Consider the following 24,130-nt stretch of genomic DNA (forward strand, 5'->3'; position numbering starts at 1 on the left):
CAAGGGGTGCTTATTAAAACGCATAGCTCCTCCAATAGCCCCGTGTGGCCGGTACAGAAATCTAATGAGACTTGGCGTTTGACTGTCGATTATAGGAAAGCTAACCAGTGTATTGATCAAAAAGCTCCTTTGGTCGCAGATCTCTCCACCATTTTTAATGCCCTCAAACCGGAACATAAATATTTCTCGGTTATAGATCTGGCCAACGGATTTTGGTCAGTGCCTCTGGCACCGGAGGTTCGACAGTGTTTTGCTTTCACAGTCCAAGGACAACAGTATACTTGGACCCGGTTACCGCAGGAGATAAAATTTATGAGTGGGTTCAATATGTTGGGCGATGCACTCTGTCAGATTACTGTCCAGACAGTGAAAGTGAAAATGACCTTACTGTGTGATACAAAACCCATACTCACTTGACAGTTGAAGCATAATCTGTACCATCCACCCAGCGCCACTTCCCTTCTTCAACACGGTCATCGAGTCCAATCCAAAGACTATCCAGTTTACTCTGTTGTAAATATTCCTGTCGGGTAAATAACGATGTAGCTGTGTTAACGGATGTCTTAGCCGTTACCATCACAAGAAGGGGTTGTTAGTTCGGTGACAATAACTGCTTATGATTCACTCATGAGGATTTTTTATAATGAGCTTTATTACACTGATTGATTTGGTCTTTCCATTTATATTAAATAACATGCAAGTAATGCAACCTGGTTCCCAGGCTCCGACCACCTTGAGAGCACGCTCCGACCCTAGAGAACAACACAAGTCCTGGAGCGACCAGCTCCTGCCCACCAGGTCCTGACTCCTGACCCTCAAGAACATTCTGACGTTAAAGGGAACTAGGTTCTATTCTTATACTATAATGCAACTTTGGCCTGTGCCTACATAATACGTGGGTACCAATATGTAGTTTGCAGGTTTAGCTCAGGCTGCATTTTTAGTTGTTTGCCCAGCTTATCTCTTTCAGACCTTCACCTTTGCGCAACCAGTTTTGTTTATAGCACAGCAAGTGCTTAGGCCAAATGTTTATCCCGTACCCTAGACCTGGATGTTTTCATTCTCTGCATTTGTGTTTTCAAACTGCCTGTAAGGTAACTTTGACGGTGTGACACATGAATTGGCGAGGATAGACTGGTGAACGATACTTAAAGGGTTGACGGTGGATAGGCAATGGCAGACATTTAAAGATCACATGGATAAACTTCAACAATTCTACATCCTGTCTGGCATAAAAATAATTGTACATCCTGTCTGGAAGGTGGCTCAACCGTGGCTTACAAGGGAAATTAGGGATAGTGTTAAATCCAAGGAAGAGGCATATAAATTGGCCAGAAAAAGCAGCAAACCTGAGGACTGGGAGAAATTTCGAATTCAGCAGAGGAAGACAAAGGGTTTAATGAGGAGAGGGAAAATAGAATATAAGAGTAAGCTTGCAGGGAACATAAAAACTGACTGCCGAAGCTTCGACAGATACATGAAGAGAAAAAGATTAGTGAAGACAAAAGTAGGTCCTTTACAGTCAGAATCAGGTGAAGTCATAATGGGGAACAAAGAAATGGCAGACCAATTGAACAAATACTTTGGTTCTGTCTTCACTAAGGAAGACACAAATAACCTTCCGGAAATACGAGGGGAACAAAGGTCTAGCGAGAAGGAGGAACTAAAGGAAATCCTTATTAGTCAGGAAATTGTGTTAGGGAAATTGATGGGATTGAAGGCCGATAAATCCCCAGGGTCTGTTAGTCTGCATCCCAGAGTACTTAAGGAAGTGGCCCTAGAAATAGTGGATACATTGGTGGTCATTTTCCAACACTCTGGATCAGTTCCTATGGACTGGAGGGTAGCTAAAGTAACCCGACTTTTTAAAAAAGGAGGGAGAGAGAAAACAGGGATTTATTGCCCGGTCAGCCTGACATCAGTGGTGGGAAAAATATTGGAATCAATTATTACATATGTAATGGCAGCACATTTGGAAATCAGTGACAGGATCAGTCTAAGTCAGCATGGATTTATGAAAGGGAAATCATGCTTGCCAAATCTTCTAGAAATTTTTGAGGATGTAACTAGTAGAGTGGACAAGGGAGAGCCAGTGAATGTGGTGTATTTAGACTTTCAAAAGGCTTTTGACAAGGTCCCACATAAGAGATTAGTCTGCAAAATGAAAGCACATGGTATTGAGGGTAATGTACTGACGTGGATAGAGAACTGGTTGGCAGACAGGAAGCAGAGAGTCGGAATAAACAGGTCCTTCTCAGAATGGCAGGCAGTGACTAGTGGGGTACCACAAGGTTCAGTGCTGGGACCCCAGCTATTTATAATATACATTAATGATTTAGACAAAGGAATTTAATGTAATATTTCCAAGTTTGTAGATGACACCAAGCTGGGTGGCAGTGTGAGCTGTGAGGAGGATGCTAAGAGGCTGCAGGGTGACTTGGACAGGTTTGGTGAGTGGGCAAATACATGGCAGATGCGGTATAATGTGGATAAATGTAAGGTTATCCACTTTGGTGGTAAAAACAGGAGGGCTGATTATTATCTGAATGGTGACAGATTGGTAAAGGGGGAGGTGCAACAAGACCTGAGTGTCATGGTACATCAGTCATTGAAGGTTGGCATGCAGGTACAGCAGGCAGTGAAGAAGGCATGTTGGCCTTCATAGCGAGAGGATTTGAGGATCGGAGCAGGGAGGTCCTACTACAGTTGTACAGAGCATTGGTGAGGCCACACCTTGAATATTGTGTACAGTTATGGTCTCCTAATCTGAGGAAGGACATTCTTGCTATTGAGCGAGTGCAGCGAAAGTTCACCAGACTGATTCCCGGGATGACAGGACTGACATATGAAGAAAGACTGAATCAACTAGGCTTGTATTCAATGGAATTTAGAAGAATAAGAGGGGATCTCAGAGAAACAGGTTAGATGCAGGAAGAATGTTCCCGATGTTGGGGAAGTCCAGAAGCAGGGGTCACAGTCTCAGGATAAGGGGTAAGCCATTTAAGACCGAGATGAGGAGAAACTTCTTCTCTCAGAGAGTTGTGGGCATGTGAAATTCTCCACCACAGAAAGTTGTTGGGGCCAGTTCGTTCGGGAGTCAGATGTGGCCCTCACGGCTAAAGGGATCAAGGGTTATGGAGAGAAAGCAGGAATAGGGTACTGAAATGCATGGTCAGCCATGATCATATTGAATGGTGGTGCAGGCTTGAAGGGCTGATTGGCCTACTCCTGCACCTATTTTCTATGTTTTCTATGTTTTCCATGTTATTCATATATAGAGACATGATTAAGATTTCCCCTTTCTCTACAACTAAAAATGCTAAAAGGAATCATAGAATGGTTACAGCACAGAAAAAGACTATTCAGCCCGTCGAGCCTGTGCCAACTCTCTGCAAGAATACCTCAGCTAGTCCCACCCCACCACCCTTTTTCCGTAACACTGCTAATTTTTTTATTTTAGGTTCTTATCGAACTCCCTTTTAAAAGCTGCGATTGAGTTTGCCTCCAGGGTTATGGGAAAAGGGTGGGGGAGTGGGACTAGCTGAGGTATTCTTGCAGAGAGTTGGCACAGGCTTGACGGGCCAAATAACCTTTTTCTGTGCTGTAACCATTCTATGATTTCTTTCAGGCAGTGCATTCCAGATCCAAACCACTCGCCATGTAAAAATGTTTTTTCGAATGTCGCCTTTGGTTCTTTTGCCAATCACCTTAAATCTGTGTCCTCTGGTTCTCAACCCTTCTGCATATGGGAACAGTTTCTCTCTATCTGTCCAAATCCCTCATGATTTTGAACACCTCTTTCAAATCTCCTCTCAATCTTCTCTGCTCTAAGGAGAACAACCCCAGCTTCTCCAGGCTATCCACATAATTGAAACCCCTCATCCCTGGAATCATTCTTGTAAATCTTTTCTGCACCCTCTCGAAGGCCTTCTCATCCTTCCTAACGTGCAGTGCCTAGAATTGGACACAATACTCTAGTTGAGGCCGAACCAGCGTTTTATAAATTCTATCATAGTATGATCACTCTTCCCCAGAGGCTCCTTTACTACAAGGTTATTAATTAACCCTCTCTCATTGCACAATACTAGATCTAAAATACCTGTTCCCTAATTGGTTCCTCAACATACCAATCTAGAAAACTATCTGGAATGCATTTCATGAACTCATCTTCCGTAGTTACTGCAAATTCGGTTTGCCCAGCCTATTTGAAAATTAAAGTCCCCATGATTCTTGTATTAACCTTGTTGCATGAACCTCTAATTTCCTGATTTATAATCTGCATAACAGTGCACCTGCTGTTAGGGGACTATAAACTACTCCCACCAATGTTTTCTGCCCCTTGTTGTTTCTTAGCTCCAGTCAAAGTGATTCTATATCTTAAATTTCCAAGCTAAGATCCTTTCTCTTGACTGTCTTTATCCCATCCTTTATCATTATAGCTATTACTCCAAGTGTCCTATGCATCTCTTGGATGGGATGTTAAAATGTTACAAATCTCAAACCCAAACCAAACACACCTCGAACCCGCCCACTTCCGGGTTGATTAGAGGCTCCCAGGAGGTGGGTTGGCCATTTAGATATTATAATGAGGCTGCGTGCCTTAGATTTAATCACCATTTTAAAATTAACATGGTAGTTAAAGGGAGGCGAGGACTACTGGATCCAGCTGGTAAATGCCTTACAAGTATCTTTCTATTTACCGACTGGATCCAGCTCAACTACGACCCCACACATACATAAGAAATAGCAGCAGGAGTAGGCCATTCAATAAGATCATGGCTGATCTCATCCTGGCCTCAACTCCACTTCCCCGCCTGCACCCCATAACCCTTGACTCCCTTATCATTCATAAATCTGTCTACCTACACCTTAAATATATTCAATGACCCAGCCTCCACAGCAACCTGGTGTAGAGAATTTCAAAGATTCACGACCCTCTGAGAGAAGAAATTCCTCCTTATTTCTGTCTTAAATGGACGACCCATTATTCTGAAACTATGTCCCCTATGTTATGTCTTGAATAAAGAGTCAGACTAGATGCTGCAAGCTCAAAGTAAGGTGTGACCGTAGTCCTTTATTACAGATCTCAGAGTGCCTCTCCAGCCTGCGAGGCCTCCTTATATACAGGTGCTCCCAAGGGATTGTGGGCTCCCTTGGGACTCCAGGGGATAAGCCCTCTGGTGGTTAGACAAGGTATTTATAGGTTTACATACATAACACCCTATGTTCTAGATTCCCCCATGAGGGGAAACATCCTCTCTGCATCTACCCTGTCAAGCCCCCTCAGAATCTTATATATTTCAATAAGATCACCTCTCACTCTTCTAAACTCCAATGAGCATAGGCCCAACCTGCTCAACCTTTCTTCATATCACAACCCCTTCATCTCAGGAATCAATCTCGTGAACCTTTTCTGAACTGCCTCCAATGCAAGTATATCCTTTCTGAAATGAGGAGACCAAAACTGTACGCAGTACTCCAGGTGTGGTCTTACCAACACCCTGTACAGTTGGAGCAGGACTTCCCTGCTTTTATACTCCATCCACCTTGCAATAAAGGCCAACATTCTATTTGCCTTTCTGATTAGTTGCTATACCTGCATGCTAACTTTTTGTGTTTCATGTACAAGGACCCCCAGATCTCTCTGTACTGCAGCATTTTGTAATCTCTCCCCATTTAAATCGTAATTTGCTTTTTTATTTTTCCAACCAAAGTGGATAAGCTCACATTTTCCAACATTATACTCCGTCTGCCAAATTTTTGCCCACTCACTATAGCCCTTTGGAGATTCTTTACGGCCTCTTCACAACTTGTTTTCCCACCTATCTTTGTATTGTCAGCAAATTTGGCTATGTTACACTCGGTCTCTTCATCTAAGTCATCACTTTAAATTATAAATAGTTGAGGTCCCAGCACTGATCCCTGTGGCACCCCACTAGTTACAGTTTGCTAACTGGAAAATGACCCATTTATCCCGAATCTCTGTTTTCTGTTAGTTAGCCAATCCTCTATCCATGTCAACATATTACCCCCAACCCCGTGAGCTCATATTGTGCCGTAATCTTTTATGTAGCACCTTATCGAATGCTTTCTGGAAATCCAAATACATGCCATCTACTGGTTCCCCTTTATCCACGCTGTCCGTTACATCCTCAAAGAACTCCAGCAAATTTGTCAAACATGATTTCCCTTTCATAATACCATGCTTGACTGCATTTTGATTTTCTAAATGTCCTGCTACTACTTCCTTCCGACACCTACCCCACCCCTACGGTTGAACTCCCACACAGCCACTATCTCCCACCAACCCGATCCTTCCGATTTCTCCAACCCCCGTGATTACCCCTCCAACCCCTGATCTGTAATCCCCCAGCCTTTCTGATCGTTGCCTCCGGCCCCTCGATGTGTCCTGAGACACCCTGCCTGATGTGACTGCACCCGCCTGAGGCCCGCCCACAGATATGTCTCTACCCCACCTCCGCCCCTCGCCGCACTCCCCCCACCATTCTCCCCCACCCCCCTCCGCCGATGTGTCTCTGCCCACCCACCCGCCATGTCTCCGACTCTCCGATCGATCCACGGCCACCAGCCCATGATTTCACCTTCCCTCCTCTCCACTCCCCGTCAGGCCTTCCCATTGACAGCCAGCCAGCCTCTCAATTTTGCTGGATGCCGCCAGGAAACGGAAACAAAAAATGTTTATTAGGCCTTGCCATTAAATTTTGCAAATCCCGGGGGGAAATTCATTCTTTCTTATTTCCCGAAAGCAAAACAGCATCCCCTACTCCCCATTCCCTATCCTCCTCCGAGCTAATATCAGGGCCAATATGTCTCGCACACGGGAATTGGCTCGCACATTTCTGAGTGTTCTCTAAACATTTTTCAGAGTTTGCTGGATAAAGGCTAAATCCCAGAGGACTGGGAAATAGCAAATGTGGCTTCCATTTCCAAACAATGGGCTGAAGCGTGACTCCTAAGTATAAGTCCTACATCCATTGTTGGGAAATTGAAAGTTTTATGAGTGATAATATAAGCGAATATCTTGAGGGGCAGAAAACAATCCGAGATGGTCAGCATGGTTTTAGGAATGGGATGTTCTGCTTGATGAGTTAATTAGCATTCTTTTAGCAGATAACAGACCTAGTAGATAGGAGAGACCATGGATGTTATCTACTTGGATATTATAAAGGCCTTTGATACATAATAGGCAACTACATAAAGCCCAAGGGATGGATGGGAATGTATTAAAATGGATTGGCAAATGGTGGATAGACAACAACAAGTAGTAGAGGATGGGCAAGTATCTGGTCGGTGACCAGTTACCAGTGGAGTGCCAGCGGGTTCAGTGTTGGGGCCACGGTTGTTTGTAAGTTTTCTAAATAATTTTGAGGAAGGAATTGTGTCCAACGTGTTCAAATTTTCAGCCAATACCAAATTACGTGAAGGAAAATTAATATCAATGCGCACAAATTCAAAAATATCTTGCCAAGCTCGATCAGTTGGCAGAGAAATGGCAGATGCAGTTTAATACAGGGAAATGTAAGGTAAGATTTCGCCCAATGCCATTGGTTGATGTAGATTATGGGATAAATGGGAATATATTTGAAGTATTGGACCAGAATAGAGATCCAGATATCAATCCAACAAATTGGCGATCGCCATTGCCTTCAAAGGCTGGCTGGCTGAGTGGCATCAACAAAACTTTAACGGCTGAGGAGAATCTGTCAATGTCGTGGCACAAATGATCCAGCAAATTATGTAGGATGACAAATCTCGGTCGCGCTATTATTTACTGGATTCTTGAGGTTGACGTAATAGCGCACTCCATGAATGTATCATTACTAGTGCAAGTCCCCAACAATTTCAGCCCCTTATTTATAATGTAGGAGTAAAAACTGTAACAAACAATCTGCCGTAAATGAGACTGAAATTTGACAGCCAGTGAATATAATAAAAAGATAGCTCCTACCTGCTCCTCAGCACTGTTAATGACAACAAGATTGGCATCCATTGATTTACAGGATTCCTGGGCTTCATTCCAAGTTTTTTTACTTGTTGAAAAGTAATAAAGTTTTTGATTGAACAGGCTCCATTGGTTGGGACCCTGGGAACGAGTCTCTGCGAAGTACAGAAATAGGATAGAACAGATCAATGCAGAGCAGGAGAGATGTTGCAGGAGAGAGGGCTTTAGATTCCCGAGGTCCCACCTCCTTCTGGGGAGTCGGGACCTGTACAAGTCGACGGGTTCCACCTCAACAACGCTGGGACCAATATCCTCGCAGGGAGATTTGTTATTGCTGCTGCGGAGGGTTTAAACTAGCTTGGCAGAGGGGTGCAAACCTGGGCATAGATTCAGAGGGAGAGAATGCAAGATGGAAATGGAAGCAGTAAATTAGCATGTGGGTTTGGACGGCAAAGGAAACAAAGGCTAGAAAATAGATAAGAAGTTTGGCAGTGCTTTAAGGAGTCTAGTAAATAAGTCGGATGAGAGCACAGACAGACATGTAGAAGGATGATATTGTAGTTATTACTGAAACATGACTGAAAGAAGGGCAGGAATGGCAGCTCAACATTCCTGGTTACAGGGTTTTCAGATGAGATAGAATCAAAGACATTTACAGCACGGAAGGAGGCCATTTCGGCTAATTGTGTCCACGCCAGCCGACCAAGAGCAATCCAGCCTAATCCCACTTTCCAGTTCTTGGTCCGTAGCTCTGCAGGTTATGCCACTTTAAGTACACATCCAAGTATTTTTTTAAAGTGGTGAGGGTTTCTGCCTCTACCACCCTTTCAGGCAGTTAGTTCCAGACCCCCAACACCCTCTGTGTGAAGAAATTTCCCCACATATTTCCTCTAGACCTCCCTCCAATTACTTTAAATCTATGCCCCCTGGTTGTTGACCCCCTCAGCCAAGAGAAACAGGTCCTTCCTATCCATTCTATCCAGGCCCCTCATAATTTTATACACATCAATCAGATTTCCCCTCAGCCTCCTCTGTTCCAAAGAAAACAGACCCAGCATTTCCAATCATTCCTCATAGCCAAAATTCTCTAATCCAGGCAACATTCTTGTAAATCTCCTCTGCAGCCTTTCCTGTAATGTGGAGACCAGAACTGCACGCAGTACTCCAGCTGTGGCCTAACCAGTGTTGTATACAGTTCCAACATGACGTCCTTGCTGTTGTACTCAAGGCCTCAACTAATAAAGGCAAGTATTCCATATGCCATCTTAACCATCTTATCTACCTGGCCTGCTACCTTCAGGGATCTATGGACCTGCACTCCAAGGTCCCTTTGTTCATCTACATTTTTTAGTGTCATACCATTTATTGTGTATTCCCTTGCCTTGTTAGATCTCCCCAAATGCATTAGATCGCACTTATCCGGAATGAATTCCATTTGCCACTGTTCTGCCCACCTGACCAGTACATTGATGTCTTCCTGCAGTCCACAGCTTTCATCTTCATTATCAACCACACACTCTATTTTAGTGTCATCTGAAAACTTCATAATCATACCCCCATCATTCCAGTGCAGGTCATTGATATATATCACAAAAGGCAGGGGACTGTAAGGGATGGTCCCAGGGGTCAGGTTCACCTCTGACCTACTTGAGCGGTTCGAATCGCTCCCACTCCCTTGGGTTCTTGACTCCGGGTTTATTTGGGGGCTGTGATAAAGTGCAAAGGACAACAGGTTTGATGCAAAGAACTTTGATTTTATTACAGACAAGAAAATACAATGTCAAACTTATAATCACTCTAATAAAGAACAATACATTACACATTCAAAGGGGGTTACAGTAAAAATTACACCTCTCACCTCCCAATACCTAATCCTAGCTTGGTTAGACTCCAGGGCAGGCAGGGACTATGCTTACCAATCCTTTCTGGTCAGTTAGCGGTAGTTCGCAATTTCGGGGTTCGTTGAATTCTGTAGGTGCTGCTTGCCGTACCCCGAATGTCGGAGAAGACTTCTTACTGTGCAATCTTCAGTTGGGTTGAGTCCGCTGATGCGGTAAGGCGCGTTTTGGACTTATGGGGTAATAATCTGGTTTCCTTCGTTAGAAATAGGTTCAAAGTCTCTTTCGGTAATGTTTTCATCTATTGGTAGTCAGGACTTAGATTGTAGAGTGGAAACTTTCGATTTTTCGGTTTCTTTCTGTTGGAGTTTTGTTTCGATTTTGGTCAATCGCTGTGGTTTTTCGGTGGTACCAAGTTGGCTCTGGTTGGTTGCTGTCGCGATGGTGATGTTCTTCCTTCCTTTTGGACTTCAGGACTTCAAGGCTGGAGAACTGTCGCGTTGGTTTCTCTCCTTTCTTGATGACATAGGCACAGTATGGCACATGCGTAGTATGGCACCTGGCGTAGTATGGCATACCCTTTGTTAAAACAGGAGGCCAGTTATACGGTTTGACTTGTCCGAATCTTCGCACCAAATCAGTCTCAAATTCTTTGTTTAAATTTGGCAGGCTTGACATTTCTTTGTAATATTTTGGAGGGCTCATTAAAAGTTAATGTCTTGGGTGGGTGGTTCTTCTAATTCTGTTTCCTGATGGAAATATTAGCTTGGTAATGTCCTTTTGTGCTTGGTTTTTGCATACAGGCTGAAATGGGCCCTTTGTTCTTATTCATGTTGAAGATGGCTTTTCTCAGTTTAGTTTGATGGCTGGCCATCTCTGAGTTATTGTTGAAATGTTAATACCTCTTGTGGAGAAGGGTTTTCGAATATCCATTTCTCCATACAATTTACCTTAGTCACAACACCCAGACAGTTCCAATAATCAAGCTGGCTCCTTCAGATCCTTAGGCCCGCCCACAGACATGAATTTGTCTTGTAAAAGTTCAAAGTTCGATTGAAGTTCGTAGTTTCTTCCATAAGCACTTTAGGATTTCAAACTTTCTGGTAGATAGTCCAAAATTAAATTTCCTTTCCAATGAGTCTAAACACTGGCGGGTTCCTGTGAATTTTGACCTTTCAGGACCCAGCACTGAACCCTGCGGAACCCCACAGGATTCAGCCTTCCAGTTACAAAAACACCCATCAAACTTTACCCTCTGCTTCCTGCCTCTGGCCAATTTTGGATCCAACTTGCCACTTTCCCCTCGATCTCATGTGCTACTACTTTGGTGGCCCGTCTGCCATGTGGGACCTTGTCAAACGCTTTGCTAAAATCCATATACACTACATCATATATACTGCCCTTATTGTCCCTCCTGGTTACCTCCTTGAAAAATTCAATCAAGTTAGTCAGACACCACCTTTCCTTGACAAACCCATGCTGACTGCTCTTAATTAATCCGTGTCCTTCCAAATGAAGGTTTATCCTGTCCCTCAGGAATTTTTCCAATAATTTTCCGACCACCAAGGGGTATAAAAAGAAGGTGGGGGTCACAATATTGGCTAAAGAAACAATTACAGCTGTGAGGAGGGAGGGATGATATGTTAGAAGGATCCTCAAATGAGGCCATATGGGTTGAAATGAAGAATAAAAAAGGGACAATCACACTCCTGGGAGTATACTATAAACCCCCAAATAATCAGAGGGAGTTAGAAGAGCAAATATGTAGGCTAGTTTCTGAGAAGTGCAAAAGCAATAGGGGATTTCAAACAATAGGGAGAGAGAAAACAGGGAACTACAGATCGGTTAGCCTGACATCAGTAGTAGGGAAAATGCTGGAGTCTATTATAAAGGATGTGATAACGGCACAATTAGATAATATCAACGCGATTAAAAAAGTCAACTTGGATTTATGAAAGGAAAATCATGTTTGACAAACTAACTGGATTTTTGATGAATAACTGATAGAATAGATAAGGGAGAACCAGTGGATGTAGTGTATCTGGACTTTCAGAAAGCCTTTGATAAAGTCCCACATAAGAGGTTAGTGTGCAAAATTAAAGCACATAAGATTGGGGGTAATGTATTGGCATGGATTGAAAATTGGTTAACTGACAGGAAACAGAGAGTAGGAATAAACGGGTCTTTTTCGGGGTAGCGAGCAGTGACTAGTGGGGTACCACAGGGATCAGTGCTTGGGCCCCAGCTATTCACAATATATATAAATGATTTGGATGAAGGAAACAAATGTAATATTTCTAAGTTTGCTGACAACACCAAACTAGGTGGGATTGTGAGTTGTGAGGAGGATGCAAAGACGCTGCAAGGCGATTTAGATAGGTTGAGTGAGTGGGCAAACACATGGCAGATGCAGTATAACGTGGATAAATGTCCACTTTGGTAGGAAAAACATAAGGACAAAGTATTATTTAAATGGTGATGGCTTGGGAAGTGTCGATGTACAGAGGGACCTGTGTGTCCTTGCACACCAGTCATTGAAAGCAAACATGCAGGTGCAGCAAGCAGTTAGGAAGGCAAATGGTATGTTGGCCTTCATTGCAAGAGAATTTGAGTATAGGAGCAAGGATGTTTCACAACAGTTAGTCAGGGCCTTGGTAAGACCATACCTGTAGTATTGTGTGCAGTTTTAGTCTCTGTCATATATGTATACTCTGTACATACTATGCTGGTACCACTAGAGGGTGCAACTGTGGGAGGCCCAGGCAGCAGCTGTAAAAAAAGGCTAGTCACCATATTGCTGCCTCACTCTGGGTTACATTAAAGAGACTATGGTCACAGCAGTTCAAGCACAGCACTAGGCCTCGTGGAGACATTCTACAGATAAGCAGAGACACATTTGTCTCCTTGCCTCAGAAGGGATATACTTGCCATAGAGGGAGTGCAGCGAAGGTTCACCAGACTGATTCCTGGGGTGGCAGGACTGTCGTTTGAGGAGAGATTGGGTCGACTAAGCCTGTATTCACTGGAGTTTAGAAGAATGAGAGGGGATCTCATTGAGACGTATAAAATTCTGACTGGGTTGGACAGACTGGATGCGGGGAGGATGTTTCCCCTGGCTGGGAAGTCTCGAACAAGGGGTCACAGTCTCAGGATGCCGGGTAGGAAATTTAGGACCGAGATGAGGAGAAACTTTTTCTCTCAGAGGGTGGTGAACCTGTGGAATTCTCTACCACAGAAAGCTGTGGAAGCCAAGTCACTGAATATATTTGAGAGGGAGATAGATAGATTTCTAGAAACAAAAGGCATCAAGGGGTATGGGGAAAAAGCGGGAACATGGTGTTGAGATAGAGGATTAGCCATGATCGTATTGAATGGCGGTGCAGACTCGAAGGGCCGAATGGCCTACTACTGCTCCTAGTTTCTATGTCTATGACTGATCTGATCCTTGCCTTTCCTGTCTGCATCCCCATAACCCTTGACTCCCTTATCTTTCAAAAATCTGTCTATCTCCACCTTAAATATATTCAATGACCCAGCCTCCACAGCTCTCTAAGACAGAGAATGCCAGAGATTCACGACCCTCTGAGAGAAGAAATTCCTCCTTATTTCCATTTAAATGGGCGACCAATTATTCTGAAACTATACCCCCTAGTTCGATATTCCCCCATGAGAGGAAACATCCTCTCTGCATCGACCCTGCCAAGCCCCCTCAAAATCTTATACATTTCAATAAGATCATTTCTAAGTCTTCTAAATTCCAATGGGTATAGGCCCAACCTGCTCAACCTTTCTTCATATCACAACCCCTTCATCTCAGGAATCAACCTCGTGAACACAGAAACATAGAAAATAGGTGCAGGAGTAGGCCATTCGGCCCTTCGAGCCTGCACCACCATTCAAAACGATCATGGCTGATCATGCAACCTCAGTACCCCATTCCTGCTTTCTCTCCATACCCCTTGATCCCTTTAGCCATAAGGGCCACATCTAACTCCCTTTTGAATATATCGAACGAACTGGCCTCAACAACTTTCTGTGGTCGAGAGTTCCACAGGTTCACAATTCTCTGAGTAAAGAAGTTTCTCCTCATCTTGGTCCTAAACGGCTTACCCCTTATCCTTAGACTGTGACCCCTGGTTCTGGACTTCCCCAACATTGGGAACATTCTTCCTGTAGCTAACCTATCCAATCCCGTCAGAATTTTATATGTTTCTATGAGATCCCCTCTCATTCTTCTAAATTCCAGTGAATATAAGCCCAGTCGATCCAGTCTTTCTTCATATGTCAGTTCTGCCATCCCGGGAATAAGTCTGGTGAACCTTCGCTGCACTCCCTCAATAGCAAGAATGTTCTTCCTCAGAATAGGAGATCAAAACTGTACACAATATTCAAGGTGTGGCCTCACCAAGGCCCTATACAACTGCAGTAAGACCTCCCTGCTCCTATACTCAATTCCTCTCACTATGAAGACCAACATGCCATTTGCCTTCTTTACTGCCCGCTGTACCTGCATGCCAACTTTCAATGACTGATGTACTGTGACACCCAGGTCACGTTGCACCTCCCCTTTTCCGAATCTATCACCATTCAGATAATATTCTGCCTTCCTGTTTTTGCTACCAAAGTGGATAACCTCACATTTATCTACATTATACTGCATCTACCATGCATTTGCCCACTCACCTACCCTGTCCAAGTCAACCTGCAGCCTCGTAGCATCCTCCTCACAGCTCACACTGCCACCCAGCTTAGTGTCATCTGCAAACTTGGAGATATTACATTCAATTCCTTCGTCCAAATCGTTAATGTATATTGTACATAGCTGGTGTCGCAGCACTGAACCTTGTGGTACCCCACTAGTCACTGCCTGCCATTCTGAAAAGGACCCGTTTATTCCTACTCTTTGCTTCCTGTCTGCCAACCAGTTCTCTATCCACATCAATACATTACCCCAATACAATGTGCTTTAATTTTGCACACTCTCTTGTGTGGGACTTTGTCAAAAGACTTTTGAAAGTCCAAATATACCATATCCACTGGTTCTCCCTTGTCCACGCTACTAGTTACATCCTCAAAAAATTCTAGAAAATTTGTCAAGCATGGTTTCCCTTTCATAAATCCATGCTGACTTGGACCGATCTTGTCACTGCTTTCCAAATGCGCTGTTAGTACATCTTTAATAATTGATTCCAATATTTTCCACACTACCGATGTCAGGCTAACCGGTCTATAATTCCCTGTTTTTAAAAAGTGGGGTTACATTAGCTACCCTCCAATCCATAGCAACTGATCCAGAGTCTATAGAATGTTGGAAAATGACCACCAATGCATCCACTATTTCTCGGGCCACTTCCTTAATTACTCTGGGATGCATACTATCAGGCCCTAGGGATTTATCGGCCTTCAATCCCATCAATTTTCCGAATAAAATTTCCCGACTAATAAGGATTTCCTTCAGTTCCTCCTTCTCGCTAGAACCTTGGTCCCCTAGTATTTCCGGAAGGTTATTTGTGTCTTCCTTCGTGAAGACAGAACCAAAGTATTTGTTCAATTGATCTGCCATTTCTTTGTTCCCCATTATAAATTCACCTGATTCTGACTGCAAGGGACCTACATTTGTTTTCACTAATCTTTTTCTCTTCACATATCAATAGAAGCTTTTGCAGTCAGTTTTTATGTTCCCTGCAACCTTATGCTCATACTCTATTTTCCCCCTCCTAATTAAACCCTTTGTCCTCCTCTGCTGAATTCTAAATTTCTCCCAGTCCTCAGGTTTGCTGCTTTTTCTGGTCAATTTATATGCCTCTTCCTTGGATTTAATGCTATCCCTAATTTCCCTTGTTAGCCACGGTTGAACCACCTTCTCTGTTTTAATTTTACTCCAGACAAGGATGTACAATAACTTCTCTGTACAGCCTCCAATGCAAATATATCCCTTCTTAAATAAGGAGACCAAAACTGCATGCAATACTCCAGGTGTGGTCTTACCAATGCCCTGTACATTTGTAGCAGGACTTCCCTACTTTTATACTCCATCCCCCTTGCAATAAAGGCCAACATTCTAGTTGCCTTCCTAATTACTTGCTGTACCTGCAAACTAACTTTTTGTGTTTCATGTGCAACGACCCCAGATCCCACTGTACCACCGCATTTTGTAATCTCTGCACATTTAAATAATAATTTACTTTTTATTTGTCCTACCAAAGTTGATAACCTCACATTTTCCCACAATTTACTCCATCTGCCAAATTTTTGCTCACTCACTTAGCCTGTTATATATCCCTTTGTTGATTTTTTGCATCCTCCTCATAACTTGCTTTCCTACCGACCTTTGTATCATCAGCAAATTTGCCGACATTACACTCAGTCCCTTCATCCAAATCATTAATATAAATTGTAAATGGTTGAGGGCCCAGCACTGATCCATGCGGCACCCAGCTATTTATAGATTGCCAACCTGAAAATGACTCATTTATCCCGACTCTCTGCTTTCTGTTAGTCAGCCAATCCTCTATCCATGCTAATATATTACCGCCAATTCTGTGAGCTCTTATCTTGTGCAGGATACCTGTAGAACCTATTACTGTCTGTTTTTATATTTCTTGCTAGTTTACTCTCATAAGCTATCTTCTCTCTATCATTATTTTTATTCGTCCTTTGCCGGTTTCTAAAAATTTCCCAACCCTCTGGCCTTCCTCTGTTCTTTGCAACGTTGTATGCCATTGCTTTCAATTTGATACCATCCTTTACTTCCTTAATTAGCCACGGATGGTTCATCCTTCTCTTAGAGTCTTTCTTTCTCACTGGAGGCTTGGGCCTCAGCTGTTCACAATCTATATCAATGATTTGGATGAGGGGACCAAATGTAATCTCTCCAAGTTTGCTGGTGATACAAAGCTAGGTGGGAATGTAAGTTGTGAGGAGGATGCAAAGAGGCTTCAAGGGGATACAGACAGGCTAAGTGAGTGGGCAAGAACGTGGCAAATGGAATATAAGGTGGAGAAACGTGAAGTTATCCACTTTGGTAGGGAAAATAGAAAAGCAGAGGGTTAGACTTTCCTTAAAGCCCCCCACTGGTGAAAATTTCCATAAAAAAGGTAAAAAAATACCACCGGCGAGAAAATGGATCTTTCACCAAGATTCTCGGCGGTTAAAGGCGAAACTAGATAAAATAGACGGTTCTTACCGGACTGGACGGTAAGTACTTAAAATTTAGACAAAGGCTGAAGTTGGGCCGAGGGAGGGGGGAAAACTCAAAAATAGTTTTTTAATTAAACAAAAAATAAAAAGTTAGAAAACATTCTCAAGACCCTTTTTAATGTAATCGTCGTTATAGAATTTTGAAACTAATTATAAAAAACCTGTAACTTCCCTTTCTTTGCAGGATACTCACCGACCGCCCTGTTTCCGACAGCGTTTCGTGGGCGGTTCCTCGGCGGTGTGTATGGTCCCCGTTGAGGCAAAACTTGGATCATGGCGGTTTCCTCGACGGTGCACACAGATGCACGGAGGCGGTTTGCTCCCCAGCGGTATTTTCAAAATGTCAGTGGAACTCTTTATAAAATAAAGAGGAAACTTTCGCCAGGCGGTTTTTCACCAAAAAAGAGCTGTACCACCGAGAAAACCGCTGAAAATGAAGAGAAACGTCCAGCCCAGAGTATTTTATAAACGGTGAGAGATTGCGAAATGTTGGTATTCAGAGGGACCTGGGTGTCCTTGTACAAGAATCATTGAAAGTTAATATGCAGGTACAGCAGGTACAGCAGACAGGGACAATTAAGAAAACAAATGGTATGATAGCCTTTCTTACAAGAGGATTTGAGTATGAGAGTAAAGGGGGCTGAAATTCAGGGTCCCGATAAGGCCCGTTCCCGCCGGAATGTGGCGGCCAGGAGGCGGAATCAATGGCTGCCGCTTTGGAGTCGAATGGCCGCCACGAGCGATATTTAGCGCGGGAGTTATTGGGGCGGTACCCACTTCCGCCCCGATCACCTGACTCCCGCGGCGGTATGGAGCTTGCGCCCATGATGACGCAATCAGAATGCACAGCACTGCCGCTCCGGCTCCTATATTCAGTAAAAAAGCTGCCTATTTACTGACACTGCCCCCGCCAGCTTTTTAAGTCGGTGCACTTTGCCGGGCAGCTCGAGACCACCAGCGGAGGAGAAAGGAGGTGTGTTGGGAACGGGTTTTTGTTGACCAAAATTTTGCGGAGTTCTTTGTCGAGATTTGCAAAAACAGCAGCGGATTTCTGAGAAGTTTTGGAGAGTTTGGAAAAGTTTTTCGTTCTCAGTGATTAGTCGTGGCCTGTGGGCGTCATTCTCTGCTCCACAGAGGCCTCCTAGTGAGAATCGGGCCTGCAGGCTTAATGGGCTCAGTGTTAGCAGGGAGGCACACAGGAGAAGGCAGCACCGTCAGCAATGTGTCCAGAGGCAGTGGGCAAGGGAGGCAGCAGCCATGGCAACCCAACATGGAGAAGGGCCTGCACATAGTCATGAACTCATTGAATGGCGGTGCAGGCTAGAAGGGCCGAATGGCCTACTCCTGCACCTATTTTCTATGTTTCTAGTCACAGACCTCAACGTCGAGAGGCTGGCCAGGAGGGAGATGGCGTGAGGAGGAGGATCAGGTATGCTGACTCCCTGCACCAGATAGTGGGCGAGGAGCCTTGGCAGCAGCAGCCTACAGAGGCTCAGGAACATCAGCAGGAAGAGGGAGAAGGCGCTCAGCCAGCTGCCATCGGAGTGGCCCAACACAGACCTGTGGCAAGGAGGACCTACAGTGCAAGGGTGTACCGCCATCAGTTTTCCTTCCTGGAGCACAGTGATGAGCAATGTGTGCGAAGGCTCCGATTTAGGAAGGACACCCTGAGGGAGCTGTGCAATTTACTGCGGCCAGATCTGGAGCCTCACATAAGGCTGAGGACAGCTGAGGCTCAGCAGTGAAACAAAAGTGACCATAGCTCTCAACTTCTACGCTGCTGCTCTTTCCAGTCTGATTTCTGATATATCACAATTCTCCACCCTTCGTTCCATCCGGCAGGTAACCGATGCTCTCTATGAGAGAAGACTGCAATATATCTCCTTCCCGTAGACCAGGGAGAAGCAGGTGGAGCGGCAGGCTGGATTAGTACAGATTGCAGGTGTAGGGGGCCATCGATTGCACACACGTCGGAATGAGGGCGCCACAAAATCCTCTTGGTGCCTGGCCGCTGGCCTGGTCAAAACCTTCCCTGGTGGCCCAGTGGACCTAACTAAAAACTTTGCAGAGTTCGCAATGACTCCCGCTTTAACTGAAGGGGAGGGACGTTGTGATGATTTTTTTCTTCAGATTCTCCACCCCATGGATTGGGGCAGAGAAAAACTTTAAAAAATGGTCGGTGTGCCCGTTTGGGTCGGGGCTCAATTTCAGCCCCGCTATGTCTGTCCAGATTATGTGTTGTGTTTGACTATATTTGAACTACTGTTCTCTTAGTAAAATGCCATATAACTCCTTTGGGTATCTGTGTGTGACCTGTGATCCTAACTTTACACCATGGACACCCAAAGCCCTTCACTCCTCCAGAGTTCCTAATCTCTGCTTTATAACAGGAAGGACGCTTTATTTTCGTTGCAGGCACCAGTGGAGTGTGTGGCAGCATCACTGGATCCTGCAGTAGATCCCCAGCTAAGAAGCAGTCAGGGACCAATCAGTGCCTCCTCCTCTACAGAGGCAGAGACTGCAGCTCTGGCGGCAGTACGAGAGAGAATAGACATCATCCCACAAAGCAGCTTCCAGACCATGGAGTCTGCGATACAGGCTGCTGTCTCAGGGCTTTCAGGATCTGAGAGCTACCATTACACCAGTCATTCCACTGATCAATGGGGTGACAGACCCAGGCCCCTGTGGAATGGGGCAGCTGGAACCCACGTGTCTGATCTTATTGTCTCTCAGGACAGCAGCACATGTCAGGCCTCTCGCCTTCCCCCTCAGAGCACCAGGCCTGGCATGAGAGGGGACCCCAGGCTCCATTCCAGGAACTAGCTCCAGAGATACAGCCAGCAGTGACTCCATTCCAGGAACAAGCTCCAGGGATACAGCCAGCAGCGACTCCATTCCGGGAACAAGCTCCAGAGATACAGCCAGCAGTGACTCCGTTCCAGGAACAAGCTCCAGAGATACAGCCAGCAGAGGCTCCATTCCAGGAACAAGCTCCAGAGATACAGCCAGCAGAGGCTCCATTCCAGGAACAAGCTCCAGAGATACAGCCAGCAGCGACTCCATTCCAGGAACAAGCTCCAGAGATACAGCCAGCAGCGGCTCCATTCCAGGAACAAGCTCCAGAGATACAGCCAGCAGAGGCTCCATTCCAGGAACAAGCTCCAGAGATACAGCCAGCAGAGGCTCCATTCCAGGAACAAGCCGCCACAACAGGAGGGTCACTTTAGTCCCATGATCCTTCAGTAGAGCAGGAGCAACCAATTGTCACGTATCTCTCATTACTGTATATAACTGTATCTCACCATGCTATACATGACTGTAACTGGATATGACCTGTAACAATAAGCATACCTTACCACCAGGGGTGCACTTGCAGGAGACACTCCATACCTGTCCCACTGAGGTATATAAAGGGAGGTCTCAGGCAAGTGCAGCACTGGAGAGCTGGAATTAAAGGTGCAGGTCCTGAGTGACCTTGACTTCAGCATGTGTCTCGTGTAAGTCAGTACATGAGAGTCAGGACTTTACAGTGGCGACGAGTTACGGGATCAGAAAATCCACAGAATGGTACCAACAGCTCAGATGAGAAATACAATGCTGGAGACAATTGGGATGACGTTATAGAAAGGCTCCAGCAACGCTTTGTGACCAAAGACTGGCTGGGCGACGATAAGGCAGACAAGAGAAGAGCCCATCTCTTGACCAGCTGTAGCTCGAAAACATACGCTTTAATGAAAGACCTGCTGGCACCCGAGAAACCAGCAAACAAGTCGTTAGAGGAGTTGAGCACACTGGTGAGAGACCACCTCAAGCCAGCGAGCAGCCTACACATGGCCAGACACAGGTTCTACAACTACAGACGCTATGTGGGCCAGAGCATATCCGACTTCATGGCGGAACTTCGGAGGCCGGCTAGTTCATGTGAGTTCCCCAATGAACTAAGGAGAGAAGTACTGAGAGACTTTTTTATTGAAGGAATAGGCCACGCAGGCATATTCCGAAAGATTATAGAGACTAAGAACTTGACTCTAGAGGCAGCAGCACTGGTCACACAGATGTTCTTGGCAGGCGAAGAAGAAACGAGGCTGATCTATACTTCGGGTACGACAACCAACGAGGCATCGGAACAAGGGGTTCACATTGTGAAACAAACCGCTACCCCCACACACAGACAAAGGCAGCAGAGCAGGCCTTCAACAGCAGAGAGTGGCTCCAGAAGGCATCAAAATCAAGGGTCACATGAACGGCGGATCATTCCTCATCAACCCACAATGCGAGCAATCAACAACAGATTGAGAGAAGCCAGACGCAGCTCATCCTTCGGAAACAATGGAAACGGTCTGTGTTGGAGATGTGGGGGAAGGCACTCAACCAGGGTGTGTTGATTTCAGCATGCCGTTTGCAGAAACTAAAACTACACAGGGCATCTGACTTGCATGTGCAGAAATACAGCAGCTCGGCTAGTATATGAATCGGAAGGGTCGGAAAGCGGACCAGAAGACGGTTGGAACAGTGCACGGCACACCGAGGGACAGCGGGTTAACACGATCAATGTCCACTGTTCTTACACCAAGACGCCTCCAATTATGATGAGGGTTCTACTCAACGGGATACCCATCAACATGGAACTGGACACGGGGGCCAGTCAATCCCTCATGAGCATTCAACAATTTGAACAGCTGTGGCCGCACAAAAGCAACAGACCAAAACTCACAAAGATCGACACCAAACCAAGGACCTATACTAAAGAAATCGTCCCAGTCCTTGGCAGCGCCATACTCTCAGTCACGCACAAAGGGATGGTGAACCGACTTTCCCTGTGGATTGTCCCCAGGGAGCTCCCAGCCCTGTTGGGGAGAAGCTGGCTAGCAGAACTTAATTGGAAATGGGATGTTCACGCCATGTCGTCAGAGGAACGGACCTCCTGCTCAACAGTTCTAAGCCGTTTTGAACATCTCTTTCAGCCAGGTGTGGGCACCTTCAAAGAATGCCAGGCCGGTCCATCACAAGGCGAGAGCTGTGCCTTATGTGATGAGGGAAAAGATTGACAACGAACTGGACCGGATTCTGCGGGAAGGCATAATTTCTCCCGTGAAATTCAGCGACTGGGCAAGCCCCATCGTCCCCGTCATGAAGCCTGATGGATCCGTGCGAATCTGTGATGATTACAAGTCTACCATAAACAGAGTCTCCCTACAGGACCAATACCCGCTGCCCAGAGCGGAGGACCTACTTGCCACGTTGGCTGGAGGAAAACTTTTCTCGAAACTTGACCTCGCGTATATGACGCAAGAACTGACCGAAGAGTCTAAGTTACTCACCACCATCAACACAAATCGAGGCCTTTTTGTGTACAATCGATGCCCATTCGGCATCAGGTCGGCAGCTACTATATTCCAGCGCAACATGGAGAGTCTGCTCAAGTCCATCCCGGGGACGGTTGTGTTTCAAGATGACATACTCATCACGGGCAGGGACACTGACTCTCATCTCTGCAATCTTGAGGAAGTACTAAGTCGATTGGATCCCGTAGGCCTAAGAGTTAAGAAATCCAAGTGTCTGTTTCTCGCGCCTGCGGTTGAATTTTTGGGCAGAAGGATTGCCGCTGATGGAATCCGCCCAACCGAATCCAAAACTGAAGCGATTCGCCTAGCACCCAGGCCCCGGAATGTCTCGGAACTGCACGCCTTTCTTGGGCTACTCAATTACTTTGGGAACTTTATGCAGAACCTGAGCATGCTGCTGGAGCCCCTTCACGTGCTACTCAGAAAGGGGTGCGATTGGTTCTGGGGGGACGCCCAAGAACGTGCCTTCAATAAGGCACGCAACCTTCTATGTTCCAAGAGTGTTTTAGCCTTTTTTGACCCAGGTAAAAAGTTAGTCCTTCCATGTGATGCGTCAGCGTACGGGGTCGGGTGCGTTTTACAGCACATCAATGATGCGAGTAAATTGCAGCCCGTTGCTTATGCCCCCAGGTCACTTTCTTGGGCAGAGCGCGGGTACGGTATGGTTGAGAAGGAGGCGCTCGCGTGCGTATACGGTGTCAAAATGATGCACCAATATCTTTTCGGGGCCAAGTTTGCGTTAGAAACCGACCACAAACCCCTCACGTCCCTACTATCCGAGTGCAAGGCAATCAATGGCAACGCCTCGGCGCGCATTCAGCGGTGGGCACTCATGCTGGCGGCTTACGACTACACGATAAGGCACAGACCAGGCACAGACAATTGTGCCGACATGCTTAGCAGGCTACCCCTGGCAACCACAGAAGGGTCCGACGAACAGGACTGTGGGATGGTCATGGCAATCAATGCCTTTGAATCCACAGGTTCGCCCATGGCAGCTCGCCAAATCAGAGCCTGGACGACCAGCGACCCCACGTTATCTCTAGTTAAAAGATGCGTTTTAACCAGTGACTGGGCAGGGGCTCGCGATGCCTGCCCCGAGGAGGTCAAACCCTTCCATAGGCGCATGCATGAACTCTCATTCCAGGCAGACTGCCTGATGTGGGGCAGCCGAGTAGTTATGCCCTTGCGAGGCAGAGAGGCGTTTGTCCGGGAGCTCCACCGCGATCACCCGGGGCTCGTCCTTTTGAAGGCCATAACCAGATCCCACGTCTGGTGGCCTGGCATTGACGCGGACTTGGAGCTCTGCGTCCGTCGGTGCACCATTTGTGCCCAACTCAGTAATGCCCCCAGGGAGGCCCCCCTGAGCCCCTGGCCCTGGCCCACCAAACCTTGGTCGCGGGTGCATGTAGACTATGCGGGCCCATTCATGGGCAAAATGTTCCTCATAATCGTTGATGCATTTTCAAAATGGATCGAGTGCACCATTTTAAACTCGAGCACCACCTCCACCACTGTGGAGAGCCTTAGAACCATGTTTGCAACGCACGGAATTCCTGACATATTGGTCAGTGATAATGGTCCGTGCTTCACCGGCGCAGAATTTCACGATTTTATAGTTGACCACGGTATAAATCACGTTAAGACGGCACCTTTCAAGCCCGCCTCCAATGGCCAGGCGGAGCGAGCAGTGCAGATCATGAAACAAGGCATGCTTAGAATCCAAGGTCCCACGCTGCAGAGCCACCTGTCACGACTGCTGCTAGCATACAGATCTCGTCCGC

General features: G+C 45.8%; 1 protein-coding gene across 1 annotated transcript in view; it reads right to left on the reverse strand.

Moving 5' to 3' along the window:
* LOC139257430 (CD209 antigen-like protein C) overlaps window positions 1–24,130 on the reverse strand; it is a 67,467-nt gene that overhangs the window by 16,964 nt on the left and 26,373 nt on the right. The window contains exons 4-5 of the mRNA XM_070874488.1: window positions 7,970–8,118; window positions 414–523 (exon numbers count right to left, since the gene is read on the reverse strand). Of these exons, the coding sequence (XP_070730589.1) occupies window positions 414–523; window positions 7,970–8,118 (259 nt within the window). The remainder of the gene's footprint in view (window positions 1–413; window positions 524–7,969; window positions 8,119–24,130) is intronic.

The sequence above is a fragment of the Pristiophorus japonicus genome, unplaced genomic scaffold, assembly GCF_044704955.1.
Source record: "Pristiophorus japonicus isolate sPriJap1 unplaced genomic scaffold, sPriJap1.hap1 HAP1_SCAFFOLD_839, whole genome shotgun sequence".
Classification (NCBI taxonomy): domain Eukaryota; kingdom Metazoa; phylum Chordata; class Chondrichthyes; family Pristiophoridae; genus Pristiophorus; species Pristiophorus japonicus.